The 11912-nt window shown below is 46.8% G+C and overlaps 1 protein-coding gene across 1 annotated transcript in view; it reads right to left on the reverse strand.

Annotated features, from left to right (window-relative positions):
* Nucleotides 1-8245: 8245 nt before the first annotated feature.
* Nucleotides 8246-11912, reverse strand: part of BNIP1 (BCL2 interacting protein 1) — a 5427-nt gene continuing 1760 nt past the window's right edge. The window contains exons 4-6 of the mRNA XM_008629100.2: nucleotides 11510-11611; nucleotides 10685-10803; nucleotides 8246-8874 (exon numbers count right to left, since the gene is read on the reverse strand). Coding sequence (XP_008627322.1) covers nucleotides 8678-8874; nucleotides 10685-10803; nucleotides 11510-11611 — 418 coding nt within the window. The 3' untranslated portion in view covers nucleotides 8246-8677. The remainder of the gene's footprint in view (nucleotides 8875-10684; nucleotides 10804-11509; nucleotides 11612-11912) is intronic.

Here is an 11912-nt window from a genome sequence, read left to right on the forward strand (position 1 = left end):
GACCCGGGGCCAGCCACAGCTGCTTTGCACACCTTGTGCCAGGGCCTCCCCACCCTCACAGGGAACAGCTTCTTCCACATATCCGACCTGCCTTTTCCCTCTTTCAATTTGAACCCATTCCTGTCACTCCAGCTCCTGATGCAGGGTCCCTTCTCCCACCTTCCTTCAGATCCTGGAAGGGGCTGTGGGGTTTCCACACATCCTTCTCTTCTCCAGGCTGAACATTCCCAGCTCTCCCAGCCTGTCCCCAAAGGGAAGGTGCTTCAATCCCTTTTATCACCCTTGTGGCCTCCTCTGGACTTGCTCCAACAGTTCCATGCCCTTCTAGAATAATTTTAGAATAGGATAACTCCATTGGAAGGGACCTACAAAGACAATCTTGTCCAATTCCTTGATTTTGCAGATAAAAATCCCCTTGCATCGGGTACAGCCACAGCAGATACGTAAAAAGAATCCCCTCCTCTGAACTTCCAGCTCCTCAGGCAGCACTGAAGTTCCCCAAAGCATTTGACAGTGACCAACACACTCCCTGTGACCCCTGGAGCCAGGGACCAGGCAGATCTTTCCAGCAGCAGCAGCTCAGGGTTCCTGTAACTGGATGATTTAAGCCCAGCAGCTCTGGCAGAGCGCGATGCTCAATCCCTTTATCATGTCTCCTCTCCCTTCAGCAGCCAAAGCCAGGGCTAATTTTAAAAAGCAGCGATATGGTGCTGCTGCAGGAACACACGTTGCAGTTGGCTGCTGGGAATTGAAATAGAAATGGGCATGGACTGCTCATGGACTGCTCTCCAGTTTGGATGTTGAACACTGACTGACTGCAGCCGAGGTAAAATGCACAAAGAGAACCTGCTAACTTGCTGAAGCCCAAAAGTCACAAAATAAACCTGGCAAGTTACTTTATTTGAGTAATTTTGGGGGATTAATAAACCAAAGACTGAAGTCGTTTTAATGAAAAAAAGTTAATGATCAAAACCAAATTTTTACCTGACTCTGTTCTTCTGGAAGAATAACCCTTTAACTTATTAAATCAAGATCAATACCTTGCATTTTCTCTCTGGTGAGCAGTGACAGGACCCAAGGGAATGGCTGGAGCTGTGTCAGGGGAGGGTTAGGCTGGATTTTAGGAAAGGGTTCTTTACCCACAGTGCCTGACCACCCTCTGAGGGAAGAGCCTTTCCCTAAAATCCAGTCTAAACCTCCCCAACAGCTTCATTCTCCCACACCTTACTGTGAACCCAAGACTAGAGAAAGTTTTGAACCCATCCTTGCTGCCTTTATTCCATGTTGAGCCCAGCCACGCTGGGCCTGGCAGGTCTTTGTTCAGGGAAGCAGAACGTGGTGCAGAACTTTATTTCACAGTGCTACCTAGTGGCTTCTGCAATAAACGATCCGCTCCTCAAAATGCTTCTCCAGACAGAACCTCGTTGTGGAGTAAATACAAATGACAATAAAATATAAACTTCCACCACTGCCTGAAACGAGTTAAATTATGGGAGGGGTGAGGTGGGGGGGGGGGAATTAAAAAAAGAAGGGAAAAGAAAGGAAAGCACACTTGCAAACGAATCCCAGGGGTTTCTGACTGGATATCCACGTGCACCAACAATCCCATCCCAACCTCCTGCAGCTGTCTGGGATGCCAGGACAGGCAGCACCTTTATGCAACAACCAGGACTTTTCCTCCCTCACCACTGCCAGGGATTGGCACAGGACCACGGAGCAAGAGGCACCCACAGCTCTTCAGAGACTGTCTCTGCCCCTTTCCCCCTCTCTCACAGTGCCAGTGGTGATGCCGGCTCTGTGCTTAGACTTGCCCAAATTTCCTGCCAGCATGGGGACACTCAGAGTGACAAAGCCTCCTCCCCTGCAAAAACCCTTCCACACCCCTCTCAAACTTTCCTTTGCTCCATAACTGAACCAACTTCTGCTCTGCTCAGGATCACCTTCTTCCTGCTGCCAGTTTATATGGATTTACATATTGATCCATATATTTTCCAGCACCACAGGTGCCTTGGCAAAGGAGCAGCTCTGCTGTCCTGTGTTTGCCCACACCAGACAAGGTTCAGGTGCTGCAGCAGCACAAATAAACGAAGTCCTGTTAAAATCTGACAGCTCAGACAGAGCCAAGGCTGGCAGGATAGAGTGGAAGATGTTAAATCCAAGCCTGAGACACAGCTGCTGGATGTGACAGTTTTCCCATATTTAGAAGGGGAGAGCAGTCCTTGCTTCCCTGGGCAATGCCTTGGGATCACCAGATGAAAGGAATCATGTAAGTACTAAGTAGTATTAATAGTCCCAGGCACAATATATATATATGAGAATAAATGGCCAAACAATACTTAACAGTTATTTCCAATAGCAGCATTTGTATAATGCCATCGACACTCAACTGCTGATAAGCTGGACACACTTAAGGAATTTTAATAAGCCTTTGAAAAGCTTTAACTGATGTGAATTAAGCCCTGAGATAATTTAGACGCAGGGCTATCATTCTTCAGTTAAAAATAATTGATCTTGGATGTAAACGTCACATCTTGCACCCCGGAGTACAAAGGCAGAGAAAATGTCATTTGTCACCAGCAGTGTCTGGGGCTGATGGACACGTTCCGAGGGACCCCCGGGCTCTGCTCGCCCACAGGAACTTCTCCCGTGGGGTCAGGGACGAGGAACCTCCCAGGAATGAGGCTGAGATACGTGAATTAACAACACACCGGTGCTTATTGCTACAAAGTCACTGGGTCCAGGGCAGAAAGAACTGCTTTTGGCTTTAATCCACCAAAATAGCTCTGCTGCCATTCCCTGCTTGCAGGGGCAGAAGCAAAGTTTTCATCTGCAGTTTAGTTCTGAATATAAAAGTTTCTTCTCCTTCTGTATTTACTGCTTGTTGTTGCAAGTAAGGCTTTCCCGACCGGCAATTCCTCACTATCTTTTCTGGAATCCTCTGACAGACATCTTTTTGACAAGGTGATAAGACTAGGAAGCTCTTGTTGAGATCTGCAAGTCTAAATATACACCCACATCTTCACAAAAATTAATTAACTTGTGTTAATGAGAATGTAAATTCTCACCTGTTCTCTTTCAGCATGGACATTACCTTATTTATTGTCTACAAAGTCGTTTAACATAAAGTCTGAAAGATCAGGAACAAAGATTGGGTCAAAGCCTGCAACTACCAAAGACAAAACTATTTTAAACGAATCTGCAGATAAAGAGAATGGTTGTTTTGGTTTTGTTTTTCCTCAATTTTTAAAAAAATTTATTTCTTATTGGTTGGTTTTCAATAAGCAGATTACTGGCACAAGCCAGTCAGTGAAAGCCAGGAGTCACTGACATTAAACTATTTTCATTTTTGCTGTAGCTACTTAAAAACATCATCTCTGACATTTAAACAAATGGGAATAACATGATGATTCCTAGCAGCATTTGCAATTTCATATCCAAATGCGAAGCAGCAAAAGCAGCACCTTTTAAGAACATGGCCGAGAAAGGAATCCTTATTTAATCCAAAATACTCAGCATTGATATGCATATAACACATAACATATGTATCAATATACAGAACAGGAGAGGGCTTGCTTATGATGGAAACAGCAAGTTATATGTGGCACATATATATATATATATAAAATGATAATATCTCAATATATTGAGCAGGGGGACGCTTGTTTGTCTTGGAAACATCAAGTTATCATCAGACACAGGACAGGAGGCCGACCGGATCAATAGACTTACTCAATATAGAAAAATCTTATCTTCCTTTCAGGCTGGCTGGCCATAATGTCAGCACCCAGATGCCTCTGACAGAGTTATCTCCCATCAGCAGCAGCAAAAACTGCTCAGTGCTTGGGTGACACCTACGAAAAGCCAATAACCCAAACAGGAAAATTTTGTCCCGCTGTCCATTTTGAAGATAAAGGGACACCGAGCCGGCCCTGCTCGGCCTTTGAGGCTTTATCAGGACAACAAAACATCGCTTTGGGTTTGGGTTTCACAACCCCATCCCCTCGGGCCGACGCGAACTGAAGAACTCGCGGGGACAACGAGCCCAGACCCCGGCGGGGTCAGGTCCCAAAGCGTCCCTGGATGTGACACGCAGCCCTGCCGCTGTTGAAAAGAAGAAAGCGAAAAGCTTTCATGTCGTTCTATATATACGCGGTTCTATCTATAGGGCCTGGTGTGCGCTGATGCCCGCGGAGACGCTCTCCCCGCCTGCCCTTTGGGCGCTTATCGCGGGCCCCGAGGGACACACGCGGCGTTATCGCCGGGCCAGGCTCAGAGCAGCCGAGTGGCATTTTCCTTTCATGCCGCCACCGACACCCAGCGCGGGGCAGAGCCTCCCCAGCGCCCCGGCACAGCCCCCGGCCCCGCCCGGCACCTCCAGATAAGCGGGATGCAGGAGTCGGCTCTGATGTCGCAGCAGGAGACAAAGGTCTGGAGCGATAACATCTGATCAGCCTCATGTTGAGGTTAAAAATAAAAGGAAGCCCAAGTGGGAGCGGTCCAAGGCACGGCAAGGTGTCACAGCAGCCTGTGCGCTCGTGGGAGCGGGGATCATTGTCCCCCAGTGGCCCAGGGCCACTGCCTGCCCCGTGGCACTGAGGCAGGAACAGCCAGGGCAGAGCCCAAAAGGACTGGATGGATCTTGGTGCAGTGTCTGGATGACCTTCACCAGATTTGCTTCTCAACTCAGAGTCATGGAAGACTGAGTTGGAAGGGACCCACGAGGATTGTCAAGTCCAGCTCTTCAGTAAAAGGCCCACTCGGGGATAGGACCCACAGGCTTGGTGTCATCAGCACCAGGCTCTGACCAACTCCAGCCCAATTATTTTTAGTGGCACTGCAAGGCTACAGGAGCCTCATGATTCACTCAGCATTTTAGGGGCCAAGGCAACAGTTGGAGGTGTTAACCTGAGTGGAGATCTCCCTGGACACCACATGAAGGGCCAGGCTCTAAACCCAACTAAGTTAATAAAGATCCCAGTCCCTTCCTCAGACTGCAGCTCTCTTTACGTGGGAGAGGATCAAAACCTCAAGGCACAGTTACAGTGAACCACCACCTCTCAATCTGTCACCCAAAGAAATCAGCACAGAGTCTCCATCACAGGTTCTTGGGAGAAAACCAAACCTCAACTCAGTGGAACTGCCATTCCCTTTGTGGCACAGAGTTTGAACCATTTATATAAGCAGGCAGATAATAATAAACTTGTATTCATTCAAAGCCTCAGCCTGAACAAGTCCACAAACAGCTTTCTATAGCAGCAGGATGATTTAAGAGCCCCTGGATTTGGCATTTGGTTGTGGTACAAAGCACCTGCAGCCTGTTTGGAGAACACTTCTCACCTTTGTGGGACAGGAACACAACAAACTCGGGCACCACGGACAGAAAGGGCTTTGGAGCAATGTACAGTCACCAAGACACCACATCTGGGGAAAGAACTTGCTTCAGATTCTCTTCTGTGAGAATCACACCATTACAAACAGGGAGGTGAAGCAACACCAAGCTGATTTCCATCCCCCACTTTTTCCAGAGGAGAGCCCCACATATTTGCAGACAAGTATGCACATGTCCCCTGGATATTCTCAGCCCCCAAAGATTCCAGCCTGACTTGCCTGGCTTGCTCTGGGCCACTTGGCATGTGATAGCAGCCACACACATTTGGCAGAGACATTTTTAGAAACCTCCAAGCTATGAATTCACCTTTCCATTTTGGTAAAGTCAGTTATGTGGAAAGCATTTCAAAAGCACAACTTCAAATACAAACTTCATTTTCCCTTGATTCTTGGAGAGGGGGAGGGAATAAATAATATTATCCTCTTCATTTGTTTTCCCAGAGTTATCCTGTAATATTTCTGTATTTGATAACACCACAATCAACAATAAAATAATTATGAATCAAATCAAGACAATCTTTCTCAGCAGAGCTACAGTATGTTAAATTTCCAATTCTCCTCAGGTCCACGTTTATTGCAACCACTAAAAGGCAACTTTCCAAGGAAACAGATCTAAATAAATGCTCTGGAAGTGACCCTCATGCAGCAGGTTTCAGGGATGTAATGGACACCTGGCAGGCACCTGCTTCTGCCCACAGGCTTTCCACCGTGGCCATGTGGGAAGGGAGACCAGGATTGGACCCACACCCACAGCCCACCACAGCTAAATATCCAACAGCACCATCTGACTCCTGACACTCCAAGGGACAACTTCAGGCACTTTCCCCTTTTTCCACAGGTGCTCAGAAAAAGCAAATTGCTCTCAGTGGGTTGGACTCCACAGAAGAACCTGAGAGACTCCATGAACCTGAAAGCTCTAAACCTCTCAATGTGCTGAGACATCAGAGCTGCCCCATCCTCATCCCTAAGTGGCTCCAGCTGCATGGCCAAACATCCACAGTCCCTGCAATGGCTGCAGCCCCCTTTGCCTGCAGGACATAGTTAATGAACCAGCACTCAGCTAATGAGCAGGAGCTCATTAGCCCACAGCTGCTTGATTGCTGCCAGCTGCCTGTCTCAGCCCCTGAACTCCACGGCAAGATTTCAGCTCTTTTCAAGCTCCTAGTGGTTCCTTATGCCTTGTTTTAAAGTAGTGCTGTTCTTCAAAGGAAAAATACTTGTACTGCAACTGTTCTGTGACAGTAAATCCCACCTCTGCTTGCAGGGAGCACATCTGGCACCTGCTGCCTTTTGGCGAGGGATGGCTCTGGAGTAACAGGGGCACTCCTGTTTGCTTTCACTTGTGTCTGAGCCCTCCAGCACAGCTCTGAACATTTCTCCAAAGCCCTCTTTCTTTCTTTCTTCCTTCCCTCCCAAACACTTTCTGCTCCTGCACTTCTGGAGTCCCTGGTCTCAGAAGGGCTCCAGCTCTTGGCCCCCAAGTCATGCCCAAGACCAAAAATGCAGAGGCCATTCCCTTCTCACCAGCCCTGACAGCTCTGCAGCACAGACACCTCAGAAAATGCCACTCCCTTTCAAAAAAGCCAGCATGAGACCATTTTTTACCCTTCACAACACAACCTCAGGCACACAGCAGCAAGACCCCGAGACACAACATCCTGAGCACAAATACAAACCCTCTGCAGGCCCAGAACAACTGCCCAGGCACAACTTCCCACATTCCCTGGACCAGACAACAAAAAGCCAGACACAACCACCTCCTCTTCCCACAGTGCTGCTCTCTCTCACTTATCCAAAAAAACCAAGAAATCGAGTCCTACCTTTGCAGCAAGAGCAGTGTCCATGGACAAGGAACAAGGCAGACACCAGAGTGGAGTCTGCAGGGAGGATATTTGAGCACCACCCAGCCAGCCCCAGCTGGGCACTGTCAGGGCTGATTGGGCCATCCCACCGTGCCAGGAGGGATCCAGGGAATTCCACCAGCTGTGCTCTGCTCCAGCACCCACCCACCCAGCCAGGTGGGTGCTGAGGCACCTCTTGAGGTGCTTCACCAAATCACCCTTCTCACCCCAAGGAGAAATAACATTTATCTCGCTGCCTCCACTGATTTTTTCCTTCCAGGTCCGTGGCCCATCAGGAGCCGGGATGATTCCTGGCTGTGGAAGGAAATTATTCCAGTACCAAGTGCTGCAGAGCAACCTGTTGCATCCTGGAATTTCTACTCTTCCCCTCTCCCAAAAAGTCCAGCTGTCCTTGCTACTTTTTCCTAATTCCTTTGTATCTAAGGACTGCAAATTGACAGTTTATGCAGGTAGTTTTATTTACAAAAAGACTGGATTTTTGAAGCAGAGTAATTTCTCTTATTCAAATGTGCATATTGTCAATTTATTTCATTCTTAGTGCAATTCTGTATTTTGGGAAAGGCTGTGAGGAAGAACTGCCCTGAAATACAAGGAATAAACAATATGGAAAACCGCATCCACTCTGTGCAGTCTGCCTGTTCCAGGGCTACAAAACAGGAGCAAAACCCCCCAACTTCCAAATGCACAACTTGGCAGTAATTTTGCAAACATAAAGCATGAAGTGAAATGATGTAAAGAAAAGGAGGGAAAAGGCTTCTGATTCTAACAGGTTGCCAACGTAGTTCTCATATCTATTGTGTGAATTAATGGTAACAAATGGGGTTCCCATTTTTGCTTTGCTCAGAGCCCTCCCAAGGCTAGTGGGACAAAGCCAGGCTGTGTTATGCTCCCAGAAAAACAACCCATAAGCAACCACTGCTGCTAAAGAAAAAGCAGAATTTTTACACTGAAAGGCTCTTTCAAGCCATCAGACTTTGTTTTTAAACAAAACCCTGTTGACATGATACAATAAATATTTTATTAATGGAATGTGTGACTTTTCCATCCTTCCTCTTACTGTCAGCACCTTACACACAGATGGCAGAGCAGCTTCCAGTCCAAGCCAAGGACAAAACTTAATTTCAAGACAAAAAAACAGCGAGGTTGAAAGTTCAAACTGGCACCTTTGAGTGCCCAGCCCCTCAAGTGTTCGATTCCCCAAACCCACAGGCAAATTGGCATTTCTTCTTTCCACAGTATGATCTACTAAGCTCTTCTGAGGCAGATCACAAGCTCCGTGGGGACAGCACAAATTCCTGCCAGCTCTAACACTCCTCCAGCTATTGCAATATCCCTTTATTATTTCATTTTAAAGCCCCACCGTTATCAACCATCTCTTTCTGATTTGTTGGGTTTTTTTTTGGAATAGTTCAGTGATTGTTGGAATTCTACAAAAATGGGAAGAGTCTCTTTTTCAGGATATAGAGCACTGTGGCCAGGAAGAGGGCAAGGGCCAGGAAGATGAGCAGCTTGTCCGTCAGCTCCCGGCGGTTGTACTTGGTGATCAGCTTCCTCCCCAGCTGGATCGTCCCAGACATGGACTTGAATTCCTCATTTGCTTCCAGGATGGTTCGGGAAGAATTGGCTGAAATTAAAGGGGAACAAAAAAAGATTTAAATCAGCAGGTTGTGCTTCAAAAACAAACAGCAAAGTGTGTAAGGATGAGATATTTGGCAACACAGAAAGAGCATGAGGGATCCTTCTGGGTCAGGCTGACTTGTGGGTGAGACAGACACACAGAGTTCTCACAGCTCAGGGGTGCTGATGTGCTGAGGAAAGTGCAAAGCGAAACAAGAGCACTGAAAACTTAAAGATCTGGAACTGAAGTTCCTGGATTTTGAATTTTTGGGTCAGCAGATCAAATCTAGTTCAGGTTTTTCAGTCAGCACTGCTGGAAGCAGAGTGAAATAGGACTGGTGCTCCAGAAAGGTCACCAGCAGCAGCAGGACAGGGCATGATTTGAATATATTAATTGCACCACTGAAAGCGTTCCCCCAAGCCCCAGCAGTAAATCAGTGTGACTCAAATGGGCTTGCAGAATTATTCAGCTCAAATAGTTGTTAACAGTAATTTTTGACACACATAGCAATATTTTGCCTAATAAAAATGAGAAGGGTCAACTAGAAGTGTGTGAGAACACAAACACACGGCCCAAACTTCTCAGCCTTGCCCATTTCAAATTGCTAAATGAAACCAAAAGCCCTGGAATCCCCTTTTTCCTGCTTTACAGAAAGCACAGCCTGTAGAACAGTGCATCACCCTACACTGCCCTGGCTGCTCACAGAAAGGTCAAATCCAGCATTATCTGGTTCACAAAAAAAAAAACCTCAGAGCAGAAATAGGTCTGTAGTATTTTGCAAAACACTTTGTCCCATCCCATTTCAAGAGGCATTTTGATCCAAGTGAAAACAGAAAACTTGCTTCCCAGAGTTTATGACAAAGCAGAACTTCCCTGCTCCACAGCCTCAAACATTCATTGCATCCTAGGGAAGGACTTGCTCAGAAAACAGGAATTTGCACTACTAACTCAGAATTTGCAGCTGGGTTTTGTAAATGACCTTTGGTAGTTTTTTCCCTTGATGAATTCCAAGTGCTGTTCATTCAGAAACAGGGTGAAAAGGTGCCTGCCAAACTGTCTTTTTAATGGGAGAAGGAACATGCTACTTCTGCAGCAACGAACTGTGCCCAGCTGCCACCCTCAGATGGAGCAGAAAGCAAGGAGGGCAAACTTGGGTTATTTATCCTTGTCTTTAAAGTTCCCTCTCCTGCCCAAAAGCACAGCTAGGAAGAGGCCCAGGCAGCAACTTCTAAATGCTCCATGAATCATCAGTTCTGACAGGTCACTTGATTTATTGTTTTAGGAGTAGAAGCCAAGGAACTGGGTGAAATCTTGGCTTCACAGGCCCTGATGCACTGCTGACAGAGCAAGTGACCTCGGGTTCAAGGCACTTGATCTCAGTGTCTCAGCCATCCCAGCTGGAGCCTGGCTGGAAGCAGCTTTCCAGACACTCCTTCCTCTGTGTAGGGACTTGTGTCCATGCTTTTGACTCCTTTGCCACTCCCAAATCCATGCCAGGACAGTGGCACAGAGTAACACCAAACACACTCTGGGCACTGTGTGAGCTCGCCTTGCTTTTGTAAGTGCTTTTATGTGAAACTAAACCTCATCTTGGCCCCTTTTCCTTCTCATGATCATGAAACAGAAACTCCAACAAACAGAAACTCCACAAAAAGTACACTATGATTTCCTGTTTATGTCCAGTTGTTACAGTTCTGCTGGCCAGTCCTTTAATCATCATTGGAGCACATTCTCCTACTCTGCTCCTTTCCCCATGCTGACAGAACTGACCAAAGGTGCTTCCACCACCCCATCCATGCCCAAATTCCAGCTGTACCTAAGGTCTGCATGGTCTCCTCGCTCTGCTGCACCTGCTGGGACATCATCCTGCTGATGCTCATCAGACTCTCCGTGATGTTGCCTGCACTCTCTGCCAGACTTTCCTTTGTTGTCTTCCTGAAAAGGGAAGAAGGCAAAGCAGGAAGGGGTAAAATTACTTTTTTTTGGGTACTTTGGGAAAATGATGCTGATCCGGAGATTAGAACAGAGCTCGGCACTAAACGTCTCTCCAGTGTACAAAAGACACAACTGGTTTTCACTGCATGAGAAATTCAGATTGTCTTCACTAAACAATAAAAAATAATCACAAAATATGAAAGTCCTGAGCCCAAACAACAGCCAGTGGCTCAGAATCTCACAGGGGCCCATATTTCACCACTTGTTCACCCAGAACTGTGTAACTCCATGGGCTGCTATGGAAGCACTACCACAAACTACCAATTTATTATCCTGAGTATCCCAGTTGCTGCTTTCAATTCACAGCCTGCACACCATTACATCCAGATCTGCATGTGAAAACAGCTTGGATAATGATCCAGTTCTTGTTTAGAACCTATCTGGAATTATTGTAAAAGGCAATATGTAAAGCTAGGAATGTTAATTTATCCTCTTTTCTGCTAAGATAGGCCAATGCCAAGAAAACCTGAATTTATCACAACCCTTAACAGTTCAAATCTCCACAAAAGGGAAATGCACTCATAAAAGAAAAGCTACACCCCAGATATAATGAAATAACTTAAAAATATGATGTCACTTCCATTTAAAACTAGTGAATACAGGAGACACTGCTTAAAGCCCACAGTACAGTGGGACAGTCCCATACCTTTGTCTTAAGACGTCTCTTCCCTGCAGCAGCTGATCTTTCTCAGAGTTGTCAATAGCAATTTTGCACGCCAGATTTGCCTTTCTCCAGGCTGCCTGGTTGCTGAAATCACAAGAGCAGAGTGTTGTAATGTGATGGTAACACCTTGCCAGCAGGACAATTTTCACAAAGCAACCACCACTGTAACTGGACACCCTTGATACACACAGAAATATTTGGGTTGGAAAATACTTCCAAGATCATCAAGTCCATCCCGTGCCCCATCCCCACCTTGTCCCCAGCCCAGAGCTCTGAGTGCCACCTCCAGCCCTTCCTTGGACACCTCCAGGGATGGGCACTCCAAACCTCCCTGGGCAGCCCCTGCCAAGGCATGAGCACACTTTCCATGGGGCAATTCCTGATG

Source organism: Corvus brachyrhynchos, unplaced genomic scaffold (genome assembly GCF_000691975.1).
Source record: "Corvus brachyrhynchos isolate BGI_N302 unplaced genomic scaffold, ASM69197v1 scaffold21, whole genome shotgun sequence".
Lineage (NCBI taxonomy): Eukaryota > Metazoa > Chordata > Aves > Passeriformes > Corvidae > Corvus > Corvus brachyrhynchos.